Here is a 22458-nt window from a genome sequence, read left to right on the forward strand (position 1 = left end):
TATCTTTAAATACAGAGGTGCCTAAGGCTAGACATCGCTCATCCAGCCGTGCCGTATTTTTTCGGATGGGCACTCCAGGCCATTGAACTGCACATATACGTCTGGCTGCCCTCCACTGCAGCGAGATTCATACTTTTTACTTACTCCTGGTTTCTATGGCAACCGCACTCATTCACGGTTATTGGCTGTGTCTGTCATATCTGCTCAATATTACACTTTATCTGAGAAGTACATAACATATCTGGTGAATACAGGAGTAAATTAGTAAAGGTGGAGCGCTGAGAAAGGATAGATGAAAAAAGCCATGTCTCACAATGATAAGAGTGTCCAGACGTCTTTTGCGTGTAGTTCAACATATTATGGAGTAACTAGACATAGCCTCAAATGACTGATCTTCCCAGTCTAGGTTGACATCTCTTTTTGCGTAGGTATTGTTTCAAAATATGTCAACCTAGTTAGGGTTAGGTGAAAGTGAGTACAGTAACACATCACATTTGCAACAAAAGCATGAAAAAACTGACCATATTAAAGGTTCACTATATGACTTTTCTAGAGGAGGGTCCACCACCTTGGCACGCATTTTGTCTACAATGTCCCATTAAGGCATTAAACTTATCAATTCCCATGGAGATTTGTAATTTGATGAATGCAAGATAGGTAAGTTCAATGTCATACTGTGAAAAAATTCAGGCAATGCAATATCTCCATGAGGACCAGCAGATGGCAGACTTCACACCAGAAAAGTTGTATAGTGCACCTTTAATTTCTTAAAGGCCCTATATTATGCAAAAGTGATTCTTGTATGCTTTAAGCCTTCTCAAAAACATACCTAAAATTTGAGTAACACTTTATTATTAGTCTGTCTACATATCCAAAGCTCAAAATGCTCTGTTCCACCTTGTGATGTCATGAAACGATAATTTCTAAATTAACAGCTACCTTTTAACTTTAATTTAGAAGAGACTGGTAATTCCTGGACGGAAATCATCCAAATGATTTTAGTGGAGGTGTATGGAGTTTAAAAACACAGTGGAGCACTTCCTGTATTACCACGTGACATCACAAGGTGGAATTGAGTGTTTTCTGTTGATGAGTAAACAACATTATGACATAGATCAGAGAATAGCATAATATGGGACCTTTAATGCACAACTATTCCAGGTGTACTATAGCAACATTTTTCAACAGTTGACTGAGAATTGTTTGCATTCTGTTGTACTGAAAATAGCACTAGTCTGTCCTCTAATGTGTACGAGAGCATGCCACCTGATAAAACTGTCTCAACAGTTACATCAATACAAATGCCATTATGTGTCTGTAACATATCTGAGGATCACATTACACTCCCAGGTTCTGTCTGACTAACTTATCGTTTCATTTTATCTTTTGTCACCCAGGCTCTTTCAAACATGCTCAAGCACATCCCTCCAACTTCCTCCAACAACTGTGAAGATTTCGCATCCATTTAAAGGCTCAAATCCAATTACCTTACGATGTCGAGGATGTTTCACTGCCGCGAGACATTACCAAAACCCAGTAAATTTACACATTACTGGCCTCTCCATGTGATCGTACTTGAACTCCTCCTACCAGGCGTGCTACTGAGCATCTCCAGACTGCCCCCTGCAGCCAAGCATGAAATCATCATTGAAGGAGACCTGGTAATTGGTGGACTATTCCCTGTACATGAAAAAGGTGAGGGTACAGAGGACTGTGGGAAAATCAATGAAGAGAGAGGTATACAGAGACTAGAAGCCATGTTGCTAGCTCTAGATGAGATCAACGCCAATGATCGCATCTTGCCCGGGCTGAAGTTGGGGGCTCATATTCTGGACACCTGCTCCAAGGACACGTACGCTCTGGAGCAGGCCCTGGACTTTGTGAGGGCGTCCCTGACCAAAGTGCACGACCCTGGATTCATCTGCCCTGATGGGTCCCGGCCCATCCAGAACGAAGTCCCTCTTGCCATTTCAGGAGTCGTTGGGGGCTCCTACAGCGATGTGTCCAGTCAGGTATGGAAGATGTTTGCACCATAATTACTATATCCAATTATTGTTCAATATGTGAAAACTGGAACAATATATTTTTTGCCATTTTTATGTAGTAAGATAAGATTTCAGCTGTAGAGAGTAGAATAAATAACTTGTGAGGCTAAATATGGGTTCATCATATCACTTGTTGCAGCTTATGCCTATTAATGACATGTATAATTAAAAAATGGTTCACTAAGAGCTTTGTGTCAGTGGCGAAAAGTATTTTCGATATTATCATTTATTGCAATATTTCTCTGAAGCTGTATATCGTGCGTCAGTATTTTAGCCCAAGCAATTCCTATTTAGGTTAAGAATATTCATCATATCTGTTTGATAGTTTATATTTGTCTGACACAAAAAACAAAAATGACTTCCTTTTTAGCCAGTAACTTTTCATTCATTTCAAACCGCAATACAATAAAATCATTTCTTCTTCCATTGTGGTTTACCATCATAACGTGATTCAGTACTTCTCTATTCAATGCAGCTCTTTGTTCAGACACTGACTTTTCAAACACCCACACCGTCCTGTGGTCAGCCTAACCAGAGGGCTAGTGATTGGCAGGTGGATTTAAAGTGCAGATGACAGCTACACAATTTAATTTATTATTTTATTATTTTGTTATTTTATTATTTTTTTTATTTATTTATTTATTTATTTATTTATTTATTTATTTATTTATTTATTTATTTATTTTCTTTATTTATATTTAGTATTTTTATTTATATATTTTTTTATTTTGACATTTATAATTTTCCTTCTTGGTTGTGCTTTTATTTTCCACCTTTTTTCACAAACTGCCACTTAACTAATAGAAAACTATGATAAACATTTACCACAGGTACTATCCCACCTGTGTAATAATTCCAAAAAATATAAAAAAAGCTGTCATGTGCGCTTAAATTGGCAACGATAGCATCCGACACTATAGGGTTAAGCAAAATCATTGCTCTAATATCGTCACAGAGCAAATAAACCAAATCAATGTGTTCTTTTCGTCTGCTATATACTTTATTTTTCTTCATTTTACCACCAACAGTGACTAACAGTTTTCACATCTAACGTGAGAATCTTTCACAAAGCCAACAGTGAGACATTCGTCAGCTTTTTAAGTCAATGTGCTTTCTGACTTAAATGTACTGGAAATACCATATAACAAATACTGTGTTTCTGAGACATCTGGATACATAGCTTTGTCAGCAACTTTATGTCCACCCTACACAGAACAATTTGACCTTTCACATGTGTAAGAGCCAGAGGAAATTCATATGAGCATTGTTAATTAATTCCCAGTGCCCTCCCAGTATATAATTATTCCCCACAATTCACTGGGAACGACTGCGGGAATCATTAAGTGAAATTTTCTCGAACAAAGAAAGAATTTAATATGTAAAATGTATAATTGGTGGATGGAAAAAGCATAGGGAGAACATGAAATCCACAGATTAATCTCACAGATGCAGAATCCACTCAATCAATATCCATGTTTCACACATAAATTATTGAAAAGCTAAACATGTTACTATATTACCTCTGTAGATTTAATGGGAAAAAATTAATCATAAAATAATAAAGAGGGGGTGCAGTGCAGAAATAGTAGACTACCGTAAATAAATGTACTATCCCAGCTCTGACTTGTACATACTGTTGTTGTGTTCTTGCTTACATCAGCGTAGGGTAGTTGTAGTTAATTAACACCACTGCGTAACACATACATCGTACCTCCAGAATAAAACTACTAGAGCTGCTCTGTGCATCAGTTAATCAACTAAAAGAGGATGTGGTGAGCTGCTGGCAAACGCTCTAATCTTACATAAGAAACTGCTATGTATACAGGGCAACGGTAATTCAGTTGGTGTTGGCGGTTTGAATTCTGCTCTTGACATAAACATTATTGGCTGAGAGGATCCCCTGACCCACAGATTAATGCTGTCGTTGTGTCCTAGAGCAAGACACTTAATCCACCTCACCCCCAGTGTCTGTGTCCACTGGTGTATGAATGAGTGCGTGAATGGGTGAGTGGCTCCTTGATGTAAAGCGGTTTGAGTGCTTTAAAGGTGGAAAAGCGCCATATAAAAATGTGACAGTTTATACGGAGAAGTACTAGCATCTTGTGAAAAGTGAAAAGTAGAGTGAAAAGTTGAGTAAACTGTCTAGTTACTCCCAAAACTCCAGCTAACTCACTCCATGCCGTCTCATTTCTGGTGTGGTCCATATAAATCCTTAAAATCTTTATACAGTTATATGTCAACTCAGATGCCATCAGTCGCCTAAACAAATGAAGGCGCACAGCCATAAAAACGACAGTCCGTTGCTGATCATTTCTTGCGCTTTCACTGTTGATTACTGTTGGAATGTGAACTGACCCTAAACTGTCATGTGTTGATCCGCCTTTGTCCAGTTTGACTCAAGAACAACAACGTCCTATAAGTGTGAACCCCTCTGATTTTGAATGAGGCCAATTTCTTTCCCTCTTTTCCTTTGAAATCTTTGAACGAATGCATAGTTTGAGTGCCTCTCTCCTTCACTGTCTTTGTGTTGTAATGAAGCCGGCCGTGAGAGCCGCGGGATCCTCTGGACTGAGGTTTACGCAGAGAGGACACTTTGTGGAGAGGAGAACAGGCTAATGAGAGGATCTGCTGGCTCCCATATGTAGGGTGTCTGCACTAGAGAGGTGTTCACATGAGCACAGAAGAGGAGGGAGGGAAAGAGGGAAAGAAGGAATAGAAGAAGTGTGGGAGGGTAGCGGGAGTGAGGAGGAAAGAAATGAGGGGTGAGGAGATGGGAGAGAGGTAGGGGAGGAGCGGAGAGAAAAGAGGAAAGGAGTGAGTGGGGAGAGAAGAAAAGCAGTAAAGAGGATGTAAAAGAGGACAGAAGGAGGAGGAGAATGGGTGGAGAGGAGGTAATAGAGTAGATGAAGGAGAGAGGAGGAATAGTAAAGAGCGGGAGGGAGGGAAGAAGGGAAATGAGGAGAGTAAAGGAGAAAGGAGGGTGGAGAGGAGGAGAGATTATAGACGAGTGAAGTAGTAGAGAAAAGGGCAGAGGGAGGATAAAGAGGAAAGGGGAGGAAAAAGGAGAAGAATAAAAGAGAGGAAGTAGAAGTGGATGGGAGGAGATGACGAGATAAAGTTACAGAGGAGACAGGAGGTAGTATGGGAATTAGAGGAAGGAAAGAGAGGAAGGAGGAGAGGGAAGATGTAAAGAAGGAAGGATGGATAGGAGGAGATAAAAGCTGGGCAGAGGAGGAGGAGGAGAAGAAGAGTGGGGGAGATATTTGTGGAGATGGCACTTTCTCAGCTGCCTCAAAAGACAACACTGTTAATTTGCCAACTTGTATTTTTGGCAGTTTCAGCCTTTTGCTCGAGCACAGTTTGTCAAGATTCTACAAACATGTCTGCTCATTTTACCAGAGAAAACCATATTTATGAAATGCTTTCCCGCTGTACCTATCATACTTTGATTTACACTATTTAAAAATGCATAAGCAAACTACTGGAGCCAATGCATTTTCCAAAATATCTAAAATAAGACGTCCTGACTTTGCATCTATGGTAAAATATTATTTATTTGACCCAAGGAAAGTCATTCATAATATTGTTTGTCAACCTTGTCAAAACTAGAATAACAGATTAGGAATATACATCTTGTCTTCCTAGTGCAATGATTTAGTTGAATATATAAATGGACATAGCTAAACTGCTTGCCACTGCATTAAAAATGGTAAGTGATCATGAGCGCGCTTCTCTCTCCATCGACTCACACAATTCACTTCCTATTGAAAAAGTGTCGCCCCTCTCTCTGTAACTGCTGCTGTCAGGCTTGCCACTTTGGTCTTGAAATATTCATATTAACCCACTTTACATGATCCTAGTATTTTTATTTTGTCATTGTGTCTGTACATCAAGATATGAACATTATTAACAGACAAGTCAGGTGCCTTCTTCCCCAGAGGTTGCTCCTGCTAGCGTTAGCAACAGGTTTGATTGACAGTGTTGCTAAGCGCCCACTCGCTGCTGAACCAGTGGTGCAGGCGGGAAGGGGTGTTACGTTCAACAGCTTTGCCCCGGAGTGACTTTTGGTTGCTATGATACTCGCGGGTGAAATTCCAAATATGGGATTCGCCCCATAACTGTTAACGCCGATGAGCTTCATTTGGCTGGAACACTATGGGTGACATTATACTCCCTTAGTCAACTTCTTGATTACTTCATGATTACTACATTACCAAAACATGCCAAGGTAATACACCCACTTGATGCATGAACCATTTAACTGTATTTACTTTTATTGTTTTTAGAATTACACGTGTGATAACTGTTCTTAAGTCCGTTGTGACTGACTATTTAATTGTCCAGAACTGCCCAGTGTCATTCATATTAAAGCATAAATCAACGATGCTCTGTTTCATGAATACAGTAATTACAAACTAAATGGCGTTCTTTCCCGTTGTGAGTCAGAGCAGCCCACACTATTCACAGCTTAGCATCCACAAACAGACAGAAACAATGCATCTCTTTAATTACTATTTGCAGCTACAAAAACAATTCCAACTTTCAAATCTCCACACTTTACAAGTCCTCTGGCTTTGTCTCTGCCACTCACCCATGCCACCCTGCGCAGAAATTCAGCTTCCACCAGTAAATTATCCACAAAACAGACCGATATGAAAGGTATTCCCAATAGTGACAGAAACGCTGGCGTCCTTACAATTTAATATCACCCAGAAAATGCCCACTCTATCCTTACAAGACCATTAGACAAACAGTGAAAGGGTTCTGTAATAACTAGGACTTGCCTGATTCCCATCTGGTATTGATGTTTTAATATTTTAGGTTTGCTGTAGTTTATTAAGTCGTGAAGAAGGAGTTTGAAAAGGCGTCTTTATTGTGTTTTCGCACCAAAAGCATGAAAAAAACCATTGGTGATATGTTGAAAATGCTCTTGTGATATCCCTCGTGCCTCCTCCCATCCTCTGTCTCCAAATTGTTATTTTTGAACTCCAGGTTTTGCACCTCACTAGCACACAGTAGCACAGGCTAATTAGCACCTCACAATGTCATTCTCTGCGAAGGAGACATATTTATGACTGGAAGGTGTGTTGAAGTCAAGACCTTTCCCGTAAATATTATAATGAGGATATTGATCTGTAGCCATTCTTCTCGCCTTTTTGGGAATATTGCCTTTGTTCTGTCTTGGTGAAAAGAATAAAGAGATTTTGCATATTGTTTGTTGAAGGAAAGTCTCCCAAATATGGCTAAAAATAGTTTGCAGTGCTGTGCAAAACACGATTGCTATGAACAAAAGAAATCACTAAAATTGCAAAAACAAATCTAGAGGCACTTTTATACACCTTTGCCAAAACACAGGGACACCGTCATAGCTAAATGTGTAGTATTTCGCTATCAGTCTCACCTAATGCTGGTAGTTAAGGGGTAAATTCTGTCTGTAGTGAAAAAATCATTCTAAAATCATACAAAAAAACTCCAAAACTGTAGTTACATAGTTCAAAAGTCTTACGTCAGCTACGCCTACGCCTGTCGCAAACAGATTTAAACCACAAAAACTATTCCAAATCTACAATATTGGTCAAATCAAACACTTTAGTGCTTAGTTTGCAACTCTAATGACTCATAAAAGTTATTAATTCAATCGTTTGTTGCATAAATCTTATCATATAGCCAAAAAACCCCCCCCAAAACCTCCCCAGCAGTGCAAAGAAAAAGCGCGCACGATAAATATTAACCCCAAAAAATATTGTTCCATATTGTTCCAACGATAAGTCGATATAGTAATAATCACGACGGGCCTAACATCAACAAATCATTCTCCCCTTTTAACGACAGTGTGCCTATAATGCAGGCTATAAGAGTTCAGTGTCTTGCCAAAGGACACAACAGTATTATGTGTTCTGTCGTTTTACAGGGGAAATGTTTTCAACCAAATTAACAAACTGTTGTAAAATGTACAGGATTCATATTTTAATTTGCAAATCTAATCACAATCACAATATTTCATTTACTTATTTAACTGTATTTGTGCATCAGACAAAATACCATCCTGTTTCTTCTAATAATGACTCAAGTTAGTATCTAAATAAGGAGCCATCTGTTGTAGCGATCTTAATCCACAAAAATATTAATAATTTGATCCTTGGCACTCCAGACGTTTGCTAAAAAGTTTCTGCATTTTTAAATCGCTCTTAGCCCATACCTTCTTTCACACCACAGTAATAAGGCTTTGCACATATACTGTACATCATGAAAGCCGGAGGGTCTAAGTGATATTTCAAAGCTTTAATGAAAAATCCTCGTTTATCAGACCGTCTCCAAAGGTCGGTTCTCATGGACACGAATGTTAGGAGGTGGGAGGAAAAGTACATTAAAGTGGAGAGACTGACTTCTGTAAAATAACAATGCAGAACAGTGAACACCTACGGTCACAAACAAGGTTAAAAGCACTTTATAAAGTAGATGTAGTTTAGATTATTCCACTTTTTATTTTCAGTGTTATGTCAATATGGTTGTTAGGGCAGTATAAGTATTTTTTTTTTTTTTTTTTTTTATGTACTAAGGTTCCACAATATAGTGCAATTGAATGGAAATTTGAATAGGTGCAAATCACAAAAACTGAAATGAGTAGAATGTGCACTGTAAACAACAAAATTATTGAAAAAAAAGCTAGTTTTTAGATATCCAGTCTGAAATGGAATTAGTGAATTCATTTGTGCAGCTCATATTTCAGTCTTTTCTCCAATATTAATTTACAACATAAATCTCAAATGTAATCACAGTTAGGCCTGTCAGGATAATTACTATATCGAGTTATCGTTCAATGTGTTAGATGAAAAACTTTAGAGGTTTAATATTTATCGTGGTACTCTTTCTTTGTACCAGTGGGGAACTTATTGTTACTTTTCTGTTCTACAATTAGAGCTGCAGATGGTCGAATAAATAACTTCTGTGACTAATTATAGATAAAAACTAACTAACTAACTACTACTACTACTGCTACTACTACTACTTTCATTCTGCTTTAGGGTTATTGTGTCAGAGGCTTACATTTGTTTCAATATTATCGTTTACCGTCTATATTATATTATTATATACCAATATATCATACTTCAAAATCTGTTATTGTGACAGAACTAATCACAGTTTTATACATAAAATTGCAGATTGTGTACTGTATATGAGAATTACATTTACTGAATACTGAACGATACAAACCTTTCTCCATACAGGACTTGACATAGTTTGTGTTAAATACTGTAAAGCCCGAGTTGTTTTTTGGGAAGCAGACGAAAAGGAATAAAATAAAACAGGACCCATTTACAATGCACTGCAATTTGTAAAAGGGGGTGTGCATAAATGATTTATACATTTGATAGATAGAAAAAAAAAAAAACTTGTGAGGGACTCCAGAACTCACTTCACAAGGCTAAGAAAGTTAGTTAAAAGTGAATGTTTCCTCCAAAACACTTTAACACTTGGTTTGGTTTACAGTGTCCTCTTTTGCTCAGAGCGTGTGGCAACTTTGAAAATACATACACTTGATATTTATTATGCAAAATGAGTTTCTATGGAGATGAACATGTGTATGCGGTTATATAACAGAAAAACGGAATTACATGTTCCCTTTTGTAAGTCCATTTCTAATTGTATATTTGCCTGAGAGGTGAACCGTTGATTACCTGTGTGGGTGGCTACATACTGCACACACTTTACCATGGCTTTAGGAAATGAAAAAATAATCGCAGGACTAATTTTCCCTTATGTCATATACAGCTGTGAAGTTGGACATGTATGCACAATGCTCCACACTCAATTCATTCACGTGATTGTATGCTCCTATACACGGCTCATTCGCCTTAGCCCGCAGCATGGTTTAGCCTTGATGCGGCCGTCTTTTGTGGGTGCTAACATCAAAGCTCACATTGTTACATACAATATGCAAACATGTCATACATTGCCACCAGGGAAATCATGCATTGTGTGTTGGACATTGACTGGATTGATCTTAAATTGGACCTAACAATTACCAGGAATGAAAGTGAATGCATGGACAATAACATAAGTGTACTACAGACCAATGGTAGATATAAAGCAGCATCCACCAGCAATCTGACCAGAACTGAAGCACTGAACTGAGCAGCGAAATGTCTTCACTCCTACAACTTTTGTCCAGTTGACAGATTTAACTTTGGCTTTTGTTACAGACCAATAGTTAAACAACTATTAATGACTACTTTAAATTCAGCTAGTGTAATCCAGAAGCCAACTGCTGGGTTTCAGATGACATCTGTAATTGTGAAGGAAGAGATTGCAGACCAGGTAGAGAGTTGAAAGTAGTTTATCTGATCAGATGAATGAAGATTACAGACAGCAGCACATGTTATGTTTCAAGGGAGTTTTTCCAGTACTTATAGCCTGAGAAAAGTACTATCTATAAAAGGGGGGATGACAGTGGTTAGAGTGTTGGTCCCCCAACCCAAAGGTCGGAGGATCGAGTCCCGCTTGGACCAAGTATGAAAGTGGTGTGTGAATGATAGGTGGTGGTCGGAGGGGCCGATGGCGCAGATTGGCTGCCTCGCTTCCGTCAGTCTGCCCCAGGGCAGCTGTGGCTACAATAGTAGCTTACCATCACCAAGTGTGGAAATGAATGAATAATGACTATGGTGTAGCACTTTGAGAGCACTTTGAAAAAGTGCATTACAAGTGTAAGCCATTATTATTAAAAGGCTGGTCCTATAAGCGCTGAACTCATTTTACACACTGTCCGTACAAGGTCATAAATGGATATACAATTAGCTGTAAGTTACAGTAAGGTAGAATACGTTACTAAAAGATGGTTGCAGTCACTGAAAAGATGTATTACAAGACCTGCTGTCAACCTGAAGATGAAGAGCTGTGCCATGTGACCAGAGCAGCAGGTTCCAGTGTAGACATCTTAAAATAAGTATGTGTCGCATTCTTACTGAGAAACAAGTTCACCATGTTTGTAACACATAGTATTCAACGCAAGGTTCAAGAGTAAAACAAAACAAAAATCATGCTTTCAACATTGAAGCACAACTGGGTCTTGCATCCCATCAAAAATCCACCTAAACAGGACGCTGAAACACATGAGTAACAGCTCGTGTAGACTGGTCAAAAATGTGTTATTTGATGTAATCTGCATGCTCTAAAACATGTGGTGAAAGGTGCATTCAAAGGTAGGACTCAAACCTGGACCAGTCTTCCTGAAGATGTGAGACAGGCCTCTACTTTGACAATGTTTAAATCCAGGCTCTGTTTAGCTGTGCATCTGGTTGAAAGTGCACTATATGAGAGTACCTTTTCCTATTGATTCAAATGGAAGCTGGCAAAAAACAGGCAACGATTAAACAACTAGTGAACAAGACTGGGGTTGATTTGTGAATCTATGAACTTTTGGTTCCTAAAATTAATATGTTAAAGATATTAAAATCTATAAAGTTAAGAATATGAGTACGTTTAATATGAGCAACAATTGTGTTTATAGGCAACACTGTCAAAAGACCTTAAACACATGACGTCTTTGTCCACTGTCAAACCTCTCTCCACGGCATCAGCTCTGTGTATTGTGTGGCTCTGCTTGACGAGCTCCTCTGGGAAACACAGATGGACTTTCTATGTAAAACACATAACAGGGACATGAGTCATGAGTCATTATGCTTTGTCATACTGCTGTATTTACTGGCAATCTGCTGCTTCCAATATTGACGTTTTTAACTAAAAACCTATAATTAAACAAGGCATAAAAGCATTATTTTGTAGAAATGGGTTAACTAATAATTATAAGCCTCACTTTTGAATGGAAAACAGTTCTTACTTTGTAATGTACTGATTCGTAATACTCTTTACAGATGATCTCAGGTTATGTCAGTTTAGATGTTGGTGCAGAAGTTAAAGGTGCATTATGTAACTTTTCTGATGGTAAGTCTGCTCCCTGCTTGTGGAGATCGCTTTGACTGGAATTTTCCACAGTATGGCATAAAATGTATCCATTTCCATGGAGACAAGCAGTTGGTAGCACAAGGCCAAATTACAAATCAGTAAGTCTCTAAGAATCATATTTTCCAGCAGTTTTTTACGTTAGAACATTTGAGGCATCTCCCTTGAGATAAACATGCGGCATATGCCCCACGAGGAAAGTTACATAGTGCAGCTTTAATTCAATAAATTCTTAGATGGTTTATTCACAAAGCAACCCCTCTGAACCATGAGAAACACTGAAAAAAACAGTAGTCATTTTGATGTTTGATGGTCTATATTCAATGGAAGCCTCCACACATAGCAGGCTGATCAGTGGATGTGTCTTCAAAGTAGGCCACAGTGAAAAATGGCCTGTATGCGTCCTTGCTCTGAAGCACCAGGTTTTCAGACTCACCTCTGTGGCCTTGCTTCTCTAATCCGCCACACATCTAACTCCTCCATTTCCTCTGCTGTTTGTCCACTTTGCCCTTGAAAGTCCATGTGCTGCCTGCAGTACTATACCTGACATGTTACACAGGATTTCTGACAGGCCACAGTGGAGAGAGGGCTATGTCTCCATGACCTGTGCTCCGGCCATATGTGTTTTCACAGCATGTCATATAGAGCCAACAGATATGCTAAACAAAATAACAGGAGAATGCATTCACATTCAGTTCAGTAGCATAAATCTGCTATAAATGGGTGATATACTGATCCTTCTTGGCAGAGACAATATGACCCATGAATAAACGTGAACTTTTCTGCTGAGGGTCTACCACCAAGCCAGTTACAGGTCAGGTCTGTGGAGAGGCGAACCCCCTTAGAATACATTTTAAGGGATGTTTGTGTCTGTGAAAACACTTCAAATTGAATAAATGCATGATATATACATGCTTAATGCCATAGTGTGTAACATTTCAGGCGAAGCAGTGCCATCTCCATGGAGACAAGCAAGTCGCAGAAGTAGACCAGAAGATGCACGGTGCATCTTTAAAAAGAAACATATAAAAAGGTTGGATTGTATAACACCATGATGCTCCCCCTTTGCTTGTCAACACTCCACAACTGCTAAAAAGATTATTTCTTGGTTTTATTTTTTATAACAGAGAATCAGTATGTTGAAACTTTAAATTATTATTATAGTTATATACTATACTACTATACTATATTTATATACTATAAAAAGTCGTAAGTCAAAACAGTTATCGTTATGTAAAGCCATAAGTGTTAATATCTCTGCTCTCTGCTCATGCAAACCTGATCTCTATAGGAAACACTTTGAAGTGCTACATTGCATAATAAGCATGATCTTATTCTTCTATCAGGACATATATTATTCAGACAAAATATTTTATAAATGAATCTGTTATGAACTTGAGCAGCAACAAAACCGTCACTTCATTGTTTTTCTATTTCTTTGTACTTGTATGTGGCATTATGTAACTACAGAGTATGCTGGAGTGCCACATGTTGCCCTGAGTGTGGAGTTATTCCCAATGGAGATACAGTGGATCAAAGGGACACTGCAGCAGCACAGTACATCGCCACAAACTTCCCTCTAGTAATGAGACTCATAAATAATAAAATGAAGTAAGATGTTATCAGTGAATGTAGTGGATAATCCCTATGATTTATGGGAGATAACCTGCTAACAAGGCCATCCATCTGGTGCGAGTGCAAGTGCCGCTGTGCAAAACAAATGTCATCTCCAAATCCTATAGAACATCTTATTAGTTACAGTTACTGTGCATATAATCTATAATAAGAAGATATATTTGGGGTAAAGCTGAAGTTGCTATAAAAGACATATTATGTTTTTTTGGATATGTCAGTATTTTATATTTGGTTAATTTATCAAACATTTGTGTAACCCTTTATTATTAGTCTGTCTACATCACCAAAGCTCAAAATGCTGTGCTCCTTTAGTTTTCAAGTGAACATCTACCTTTTAACTTTTGTTCAATAGAGATGGGCAATTCCAGGGCTGAAATTATACAAAAATAGTGTAGAGAATTTAAACTAAAACCGCTGGACTTACTAGATTATTTGGTTCACTGTAAACTGCAATATTCATCTACAGTGGCTTGATAGTAAAAATGGGGCCAGTAACTCTCTGTTCAACACTGCAAAACTGATAGACCCCCCCCCTCGTGTGTCACCATCGCAAGCAGCAGTTTAATTTACTTGTTTTTACTGTTGAAGCCCTTATTAAACCTTACACCCATGAGCCGTGGGTGGAGGTAACATGGTTAAAAGCTCACAAAAGTGAACTTTGCATTATAAGTTATGATGAAGTGGTAGCAGTATAAATAAATCAGCAAATTCTTCTTGTGGATTGGATACAGTTTGTCGAACTACTTGCAAACACACCACATCAAAGGAGACTAAATGCAGAACTTAACCTGGACAAGAACAGAACCAAAACAAGTCGACACCAGAACTAATCAGGTTCTATGGTTTGTACGTGCTTGGATCTGTGTTGCTGCTGATAGTTAATTTAAAATCTGCGACAGTGTCTCTATACTTTCACACCACTGATGACTAAGTTCTGCTTTCTCTTTCGCAGTTTAGGTAATATTTATAAATCTTTTCTCACTCTAACTTCACCCCTTCTCTCCACCATTTTGTTCATAATATTTGTGACTTATTAGCTTACTTATTCCCCACAAGTTAAGTAATTTTTATTGTCCGAAACCTATTCTTATCGACAATGGGGTCCTTTCCTAATTACAATACAAAATTTGTCATACATTCTCTGCATTACTTATTCAACCATAACAAAACAATCCAGGTGTCTGCATTGCATCACCCTGGTATTGTGAGGAGGAGAGATTGAGAAATGTGCCTGCATCTGTCTGTAGCTATAAAACAGGGAACCTCCTCATTATCATGCTCCGGCTGCCTCCAGAGGTCCCCAAACACTATGCCATACCTGCTGCATTCAGAACAGCAGGATCACAAGCTTGAAGCATGACTGTACTATAGCAATGGATTTGGATTTCAAAAAGAGATAGCCACAAAGCCTGCAACAATTTATCACTGCAAAAACGTCTTCAGCTTTAGGCTAGACATGTCTGAAATGCTAACATAGATTGTGCATTGATTTCTTTCATTTCTATTACACTGACCAAGTATAACATTATTGCCATCTGCTTTGGTGTTGAGATTTTATGACAGTGCTCATATTGATCACTGCAGACTGGGTAAATCCCATAAGATGTTTACTGCAGGTTTTGTGGTATATTCGCTTCGCAAGATTAAGGATGCACATTTACTATACTGAGTAAAAGTCTGGATGTCTGCCTCCACCTGCTTTACTCCATGGAGATATTTTATTGCTTCATCAGTGCAGTTTGAGATCATTTTTATTACCCAAAATACCAAAAAAACATGTATTCCCTGAAGTTTAAAGGCCCTACATTACACAAAATTGAATCTTGTGAGTTTTAAGCCATGTTAGAATCAAAAACATACTCAGAGTTGTGTTTTAAAAGCATAGTGGAGCAGTTGCTGTATTACTTCATGACATCACAAGGTGGAACAGAGTGTTTTCTGTTTTAGAAAAGAATTCAGCCTAAATATCAGGGTCTGTGCGTTAAACATGTTGTCCAGGTCTGTTTTTGATGAGGAAACAACATTATAACATAGATTGGACAATAGTGTATTATGAGCCCTTTAATGCCATACTGTGGGACATTCTTGGATGAAGCAAATGAGTAACATCTCCATAGCGACTAGCAGGTTGAGTACCGCCAACAGTGAAGGTACATAGCACACCCATACTCACAATCAACTCACAGTTTGAATAGTTATAAAGACCAAATGTAATGTTCTGAAATCAACGTGCTACTTGTTTTTGCATATACAAGTTTATACTTCAAAAGTGCACATCAAGTCAAGTCAAATAGACGATGTTCAGCCACCACAGGGGTCATGTTCAGCCTTGTTTAGCCCAATCATAGAGTCCACAGCAATCATAATGTAATGCCTGAGTTTTGTAAAAAAAATAAAAAAATCACACATTCACTTTGTAATCCTTATGCTTACAGCTACATGCATTTGTCCACACGCAGTACATCACATACATGGTTCTTACTGCACATTTGGCCTGTGGTGTTCTAAGCAGTGGTCTATCCTGCACCGGTCTGCAAGCGATTGAGCTTAAGGAGGTTAAACACTTGCCTCAAAACACTTAATGTAAACAGATTCTGAGGCCAAACGCTCAAATCCGCAGCTTCACTAATGTATGTTGACAAGTGGGTTTTATATGAAGGACTGCAGGGTAAAATCAGCAATCATGAATAGTCTATTATGTAGTGACACAGGAATGTTATCATTATAACAAAACAACAATAGAATGTGTTGCTTTAAAACTACTAAAAAGAAATGGGTCTGATATGGCACAGAAGTGGATTAGGTAGTAAAGCAGTTTCCCTATAACATGAAGGTTGACAGTTTGAATTCTATTCAAGTCACTTCCTCAAACAGGCTTATATGAATCCATAAACCTGATTGTGGGATGGCTTGTGTCCTATTGGCTGCATGCCACATTTATGTCTGCTCCAGGGACGTTATTCTTATTGAAGAGTTCATATAAGGAGTGAATGAAAATTTGCCCCTGAATTGTGAAGCTATATTAAGAAGATTGATGCATTATTATCAATTATTTAAAGTTTTTGGTCAAAGTACATCCCATTTTAATTTTACCACAAATGTACTGTACCACTACTCAGTTCTATTCACTCAGTTCTCTAAATTACTACGACTATTACTATTAACCACACTGCTTCTTATCAGGTAACAGCTACCTATATAATTTATACTTTCCTTAACTCCATGCAGTAGCTTGGCTTGAATCTATAAACTATCTGTATAAAAATGGCCATGGTGACTGAGAAATGCATATCACGGAAAGTGTAAGGTTCCAGTCAGATCCATAGGGAGTGTATTGTTTAGGAGAGCTGCAGGCGTGAGCCAGAGCTGAGAGGAGACGATCATTAAAACTCTTAGGTGTTCACTAATCAGGGTCTCCAGAGAAACTCCCATGACCTACTGTGGGAAAATAATTGCCAGGGCTTCATTTTATGAGTCAGTCAGAATGATTTCTGTAAAATAAAGATAGTGTTGTGCTAAAGATTATGATGTAGTTCACAGTGCCCAAGTAAAAAAAAATAATTACTGTAATTACTTTATTGGGGTAAGCTGGACTTCAAACCCGTGTAAGCCAAAGGCTATTACCAATAACAGCCCCAAATTAATTTCTCCTCACATACAAAGTAGCAAGTTTTGGCTCCATGATCCCAAACAGAAGCACATTAATTATTGTTAGTAAAATTCAAATTAGAACAAAATTGGATACTCACTACAACTGCTCTAAGGACTAAACTATTGGTGAATTTTTACTGTGTACAGTCGGGTGAAAAGAAAGCTCTGATTGGAGATACTTGGAATGTAATCATTCATCTGAGACAGTTCCACCCGTTGTGAAAGTTTCAAAACCTCAGAGTTTCAGAGCTTTCCTTTTCTAATGGGCATGGAACTTTATACCATAAAAAGACAAACATAGCCATCAAAGCAAGCTTCCAAAATGATCAACATGATCAATAAATGATACAAAAGGCTGGAGAATAGGATAGAGGTCTTGTTTGACCTAACAATACATTCACTAGTATTTGTATTATATCCTCCAAAGCTCATTCTTGAACTTTACTTGAACTGTACAAATCTGTGTTTGTGTTTGTGCAGGTGGCCAACCTGCTGCGGCTCTTCCAGATCCCTCAGATCAGTTATGCCTCCACCAGCGCCAAACTCAGTGATAAGACTCGCTACGACTACTTTGCCCGCACTGTGCCCCCGGACTTCTACCAGGCCAAGGCTATGGCCGAGATCCTGCGCTACTTCAACTGGACCTACGTATCCACTGTGGCTTCTGAGGGTGACTATGGTGAGACCGGGATCGATGCCTTTCACCAGGAGGCTCGGGCCAAGCAGATCTGCATCGCCATATCGGCCAAACTGAGTCGCTCCATGAACAGACAGGGCTACGAGAACATCGTCCGCACTCTGCAGCAGAAGTCCAATGCTAAAGTGGTCATCCTGTTCACACGCAGCGAGGACGCCCGTGAGCTGTTAGCGGCCGCCGCCCGCATGAATGTGAGCTTCGCCTGGGTGGCCAGTGACGGCTGGGGGGCCCAGGAGAGTGTGGTACGTGGCAGTGAGGCTGCAGCAGATGGAGCCTTCACCTTAGAGCTGGCCTCTTATGAGATCAGAGAGTTCACCGACTACTTCACCAAACTCAACCCCCACACCAACACCAGGAACCCCTGGTTCAGAGAGTTCTGGGAGAACCACTTCGACTGCAGCCTGCAACAGGTGGGCTGCAGTGAGCACAGCCTCCGGAATAGGACATTTGAGCAGGAGTCCAAAATCATGTTTGTGGTGAATGCTGTCTATGCCATGGCCTATGCTCTGCACAACATGAGACAGGCTGTGTGCTCCAATACCTCCAAGGTCTGTGACTCCATGAAGCCAGGCAATGGGAGGAGGTTCTACAAGGAGTTCATCCTCAAGACCAAGTTTGAAGGTCTTTATTACAATATGTTTGATCTAACTGAATTGTCTTCATTATAAGAATATTTGCTGATAATATTTGCTTTTGCGATATTGATTTTGCAGTGCTTTTTAATAAAATCTTTGTTATTTCTGTTTTCAGCTCCCTTCCGACCTCCCAACACCGACAGCATGGTCCGGTTTGACGCAGTGGGCGACAGCATCAGTCGCTACAATATCTTTCACTACCATAAAGAGGAAGGCAAATTCACCTATAAGAATGTGGGCTACTGGGACCACATCCTGACCCTGAATACAGCACTAGTGCCCTGGCGTGGTCTGGGACCTCCCACGTCCCAGTGCAGTGACCCCTGCAGGAAGAATGAAATCAAGAGCATGCAACCTGGAGATGTCTGCTGTTGGATCTGCATACCCTGCCAGCCGTACCAATACCTACAAGATGAGTTCACCTGTGCCGACTGTAGCTTTGGACAGTGGCCTTTGGAGAATCTAACAGGCTGCTATGACCTACCAGAGGAGTACATCCGCTGGGAGGATGCATGGGCTATTGGGCCAGTCACCATCTCCTGCCTTGGCATTCTCTGCACCCTGTCAGTCATAGTAGTCTTCTTCAGAAACAACGAAACCCCTGTAGTCAAAGCAAGCGGCCGTGAATTGTCTTATATCTTACTACTTGGCGTTTTGATGTGCTATTGCATGACTTTTATCTACATTACCAAACCCTCCACCACAGTCTGCACTTTGCGCCGACTGGGTTTGGGCACCTCCTTTGCAGTATGTTACTCTGCTCTACTCACCAAAACTAACCGTATTGCCAGAATCTTCAGCGGGGTAAAAGATGGAGCTCAAAGGCCAAGACTTATAAGTCCGGCGTCCCAAGTGGCAATTTGTGGGGTGCTGATTTCTTGCCAGTTGCTAGTAGCGATTGTTTGGCTCTTGGTGGAGGTTCCCGGGGTGAGAAAGGAGGTTAGCCCTGAACGGAGGGACGTAGTGACGCTTAAGTGCAACAGTAAGGACACTAGCATGCTAATGTCGCTAACCTACAACTGTGTCCTGATCATCCTCTGCACCGTCTATGCGTTCAAGACCAGGAAGTGCCCCGAGAATTTCAACGAGGCAAAGTTCATCGGGTTCACCATGTACACAACATGCATTATCTGGCTCGCATTCCAGCCCATCTTCTATGTGACCGCCAGCGACTACAGGGTAAGTCTGTGTGAGTGGTACTCTGGTTTTCTCCTGTTTATTCATCAGGGGTGTGGAGAGTGCCCAAAAATGTGTTCAAATAAGAATAATGTTACTTATAATTAAAGTATAATAAAACTAATAATTTACGTATTTCAGTGATCTTGGAAAATACTGAAGTAAAAGTATTGAGGGAAACTACTCAAGCGAGAGTAACAGTAAGAGGAACTGTCTGGACGTAACATCTGATTTGAAATGAATGTAATTCGAAGGACAGCATATTAAATAATTAACTGTTATTCAAAGATCTTACCACAAAAATGAGAAAAAATGAAACTGTATATGATGGAGCGGTGCAAGAATGACAAACATCAAAAATCATTTGGTATTATCGTCATAAAGTTGTTTTTTTTTACTTTTATAGACTCACAGTGGGAAAATCTTTTACACGAGTAAGAGTACTGTTACACACTGTAAAATGTATTACTTAAGTAGATCTGCAAGTCTGAAGATTACTCAGACAAGTTACTCAGGTAAATGTAACTGAGTACTTCCCACCATAAATCATAATACCCCTGTACGGAGGAAATGTCTGGAGGTGTGCAGTTGTTTCCTGCATCCTGCCTCCAGCCCAGAGCTTTTTCATGAACTGTGTATTGTCTAAAGGTTATTCCTCAGTTTTTTAGAACTTCCAATGACAAATTTCGCTTTAGGCCAAAAAACTATATTAGAGTTTTGTTGACAGATGCTTGAACCACAAACGAGCAGAGCTTAGTTATGATGTCAAGGGAGTCCCAGTTCATTTCTAGACCTATTGTCACAATGACAGAGCAGCCCCTGCTCCCCAATAAGCGGTTGCCAGGACAGTCTGCCCCAAGTCACTCAGGTGGACAAAAAGAAGCAGAATGTTTTTTGGGTTTTTTTTGGTAAAATGTCCACCACCTCCTTGTCTCCGTAGAGATGTTTTTGCTTTGCCTGGAATGTTTCACAGTTGGACATTAGACTTGCATGTTTTTATTGATAAAATCCATGAAAAATTTTTTTGGAAATTGAAGTTTAATGCCATACTGTGGAACATTCCAGGCAAAGTAAAACGTCTCTATGGAGACAAGCAGTTACATATGAAAAGTTACACAGTGCATCTTTAAAGCTCCTAAAATAACATGGGCAAAATCAAATGAGGAAATCAATGTCTAATTTTGTCCTTGGCAAAATGGTCTTGACACAGTTAAAGAAAGTCATTTTTTAATCAATGTCTTACTTTCAAATTCCATTTGATTAGGATCCCCACTTCTCTTAAAACTGCAAACTCTCTTTATTTTGTTATGCAAAGACAGGAACAAAGGCCAGACTCAAATATATGCAGAGGGAATAATTAATGACAGGAAGCCGCTTCATTATTAATAGATTACTGCCATAGTTTGTCACCATAAGCAGAATGTTGATTTTATTTGAAGCAACATGCATTACTCAAAACCCTCCAACCATCACCTGCTCTCAACCAATATTTTCTGTTCAAACCAGTAAGTAATGATAAATTTTATTCAGTAAAAAAAGTCTAAAATACAACAAATCAGTAAAATGGGTCACATGAATATAATACACATGCTCCAACCAAGTTTAGATAAGCTAGAGTTGACTTAACAAGAAAAAATAGCAAAGTCTCCATCTGAAGATACAAGCATGTAAATTACAATTGTAACACTTACGCAAACATGCTTGGCTGCACTTAACAGCACACCTGAATTAACCACTATATGAATATGCACAGCCCTTAGCTATGTTGATAAGAGAAAATATAATTTACATTTCATTTTCTTGTGAAAACGTATAGCTGGGGGAACTAATCTCTAATCCACTGTGTGCTATGTAAGACAAATAAGACCAAACAAATGCTACACAGCTGACAAAGCATGTAAATTATGAGAGCGGTGCCTTGGGCGGACACTCAGTGAGAAGCTCTGCGCTGGGACTACTGGTGTAATGAGGACATTTGAACAGAGACGCGGTTCAAGAGCATGGACTGTCATAACATTGCTCTGGCTTTCATGTCTATAAACAGCAGAATTAACCTGTTAACACCAAGACAAAAGATCATTTAAGAACAGATGCTGACATTTGTTGAAAGTTTACGTTTAACAAAATGTCAGCATCTATCTTGCACATAAATTAGACAGACAGACATACTTGTTATCCCTTATTAATCTTTTATGTAATCATTTCTGTTGGCAGCCAAATCATTATAATATTGATTAGATGGGAAAGCAATGTAAGTACTGTATACATTTTGGTCTTGCTAGCTGGTTTCGTAGTGGGATCATTGTTGTCCAGTTTGCAGTTTGTCCCTGGATTTTGCAAAGATACATAGATACACCAATGCCGATACTGGTATTGGGTATAGCACCAATCTAGAAAATACTGCTGGTTCACATATCAGTGCCAGGATGTCAAATAGATTACAGACTGGGCAATATTGGCCCAGAAATACTCACATTATTATAACTTTTATTTATACAGTGCAGCCACATAAAAGTTATATAACATATTTGGATCAGTATTGTTTAATGGTATTAACATTATTATTGCTATTGGCAGGTATTGAAAATAAAAAAGCTGGACAGAGGCATGTCTCTAGCACAAATGGGAGCACCCACAGTATCTCACATATGATTAAAAA

The 22458-nt window shown here is 39.1% G+C and overlaps 1 protein-coding gene across 1 annotated transcript in view; it reads left to right on the forward strand.

Annotated features, from left to right (window-relative positions):
- The window catches only part of grm2b (glutamate receptor, metabotropic 2b), a 37150-nt gene that overhangs the window by 10169 nt on the left and 4523 nt on the right, over nucleotides 1-22458 (forward strand). The window contains exons 2-4 of the mRNA XM_033967064.2: nucleotides 1398-2012; nucleotides 17772-18609; nucleotides 18739-19802. Coding sequence (XP_033822955.1) covers nucleotides 1494-2012; nucleotides 17772-18609; nucleotides 18739-19802 — 2421 coding nt within the window. The 5' untranslated portion in view covers nucleotides 1398-1493. The remainder of the gene's footprint in view (nucleotides 1-1397; nucleotides 2013-17771; nucleotides 18610-18738; nucleotides 19803-22458) is intronic.

This window comes from Periophthalmus magnuspinnatus, chromosome 5 (genome assembly GCF_009829125.3).
Source record: "Periophthalmus magnuspinnatus isolate fPerMag1 chromosome 5, fPerMag1.2.pri, whole genome shotgun sequence".
NCBI lineage: Eukaryota > Metazoa > Chordata > Actinopteri > Gobiiformes > Gobiidae > Periophthalmus > Periophthalmus magnuspinnatus.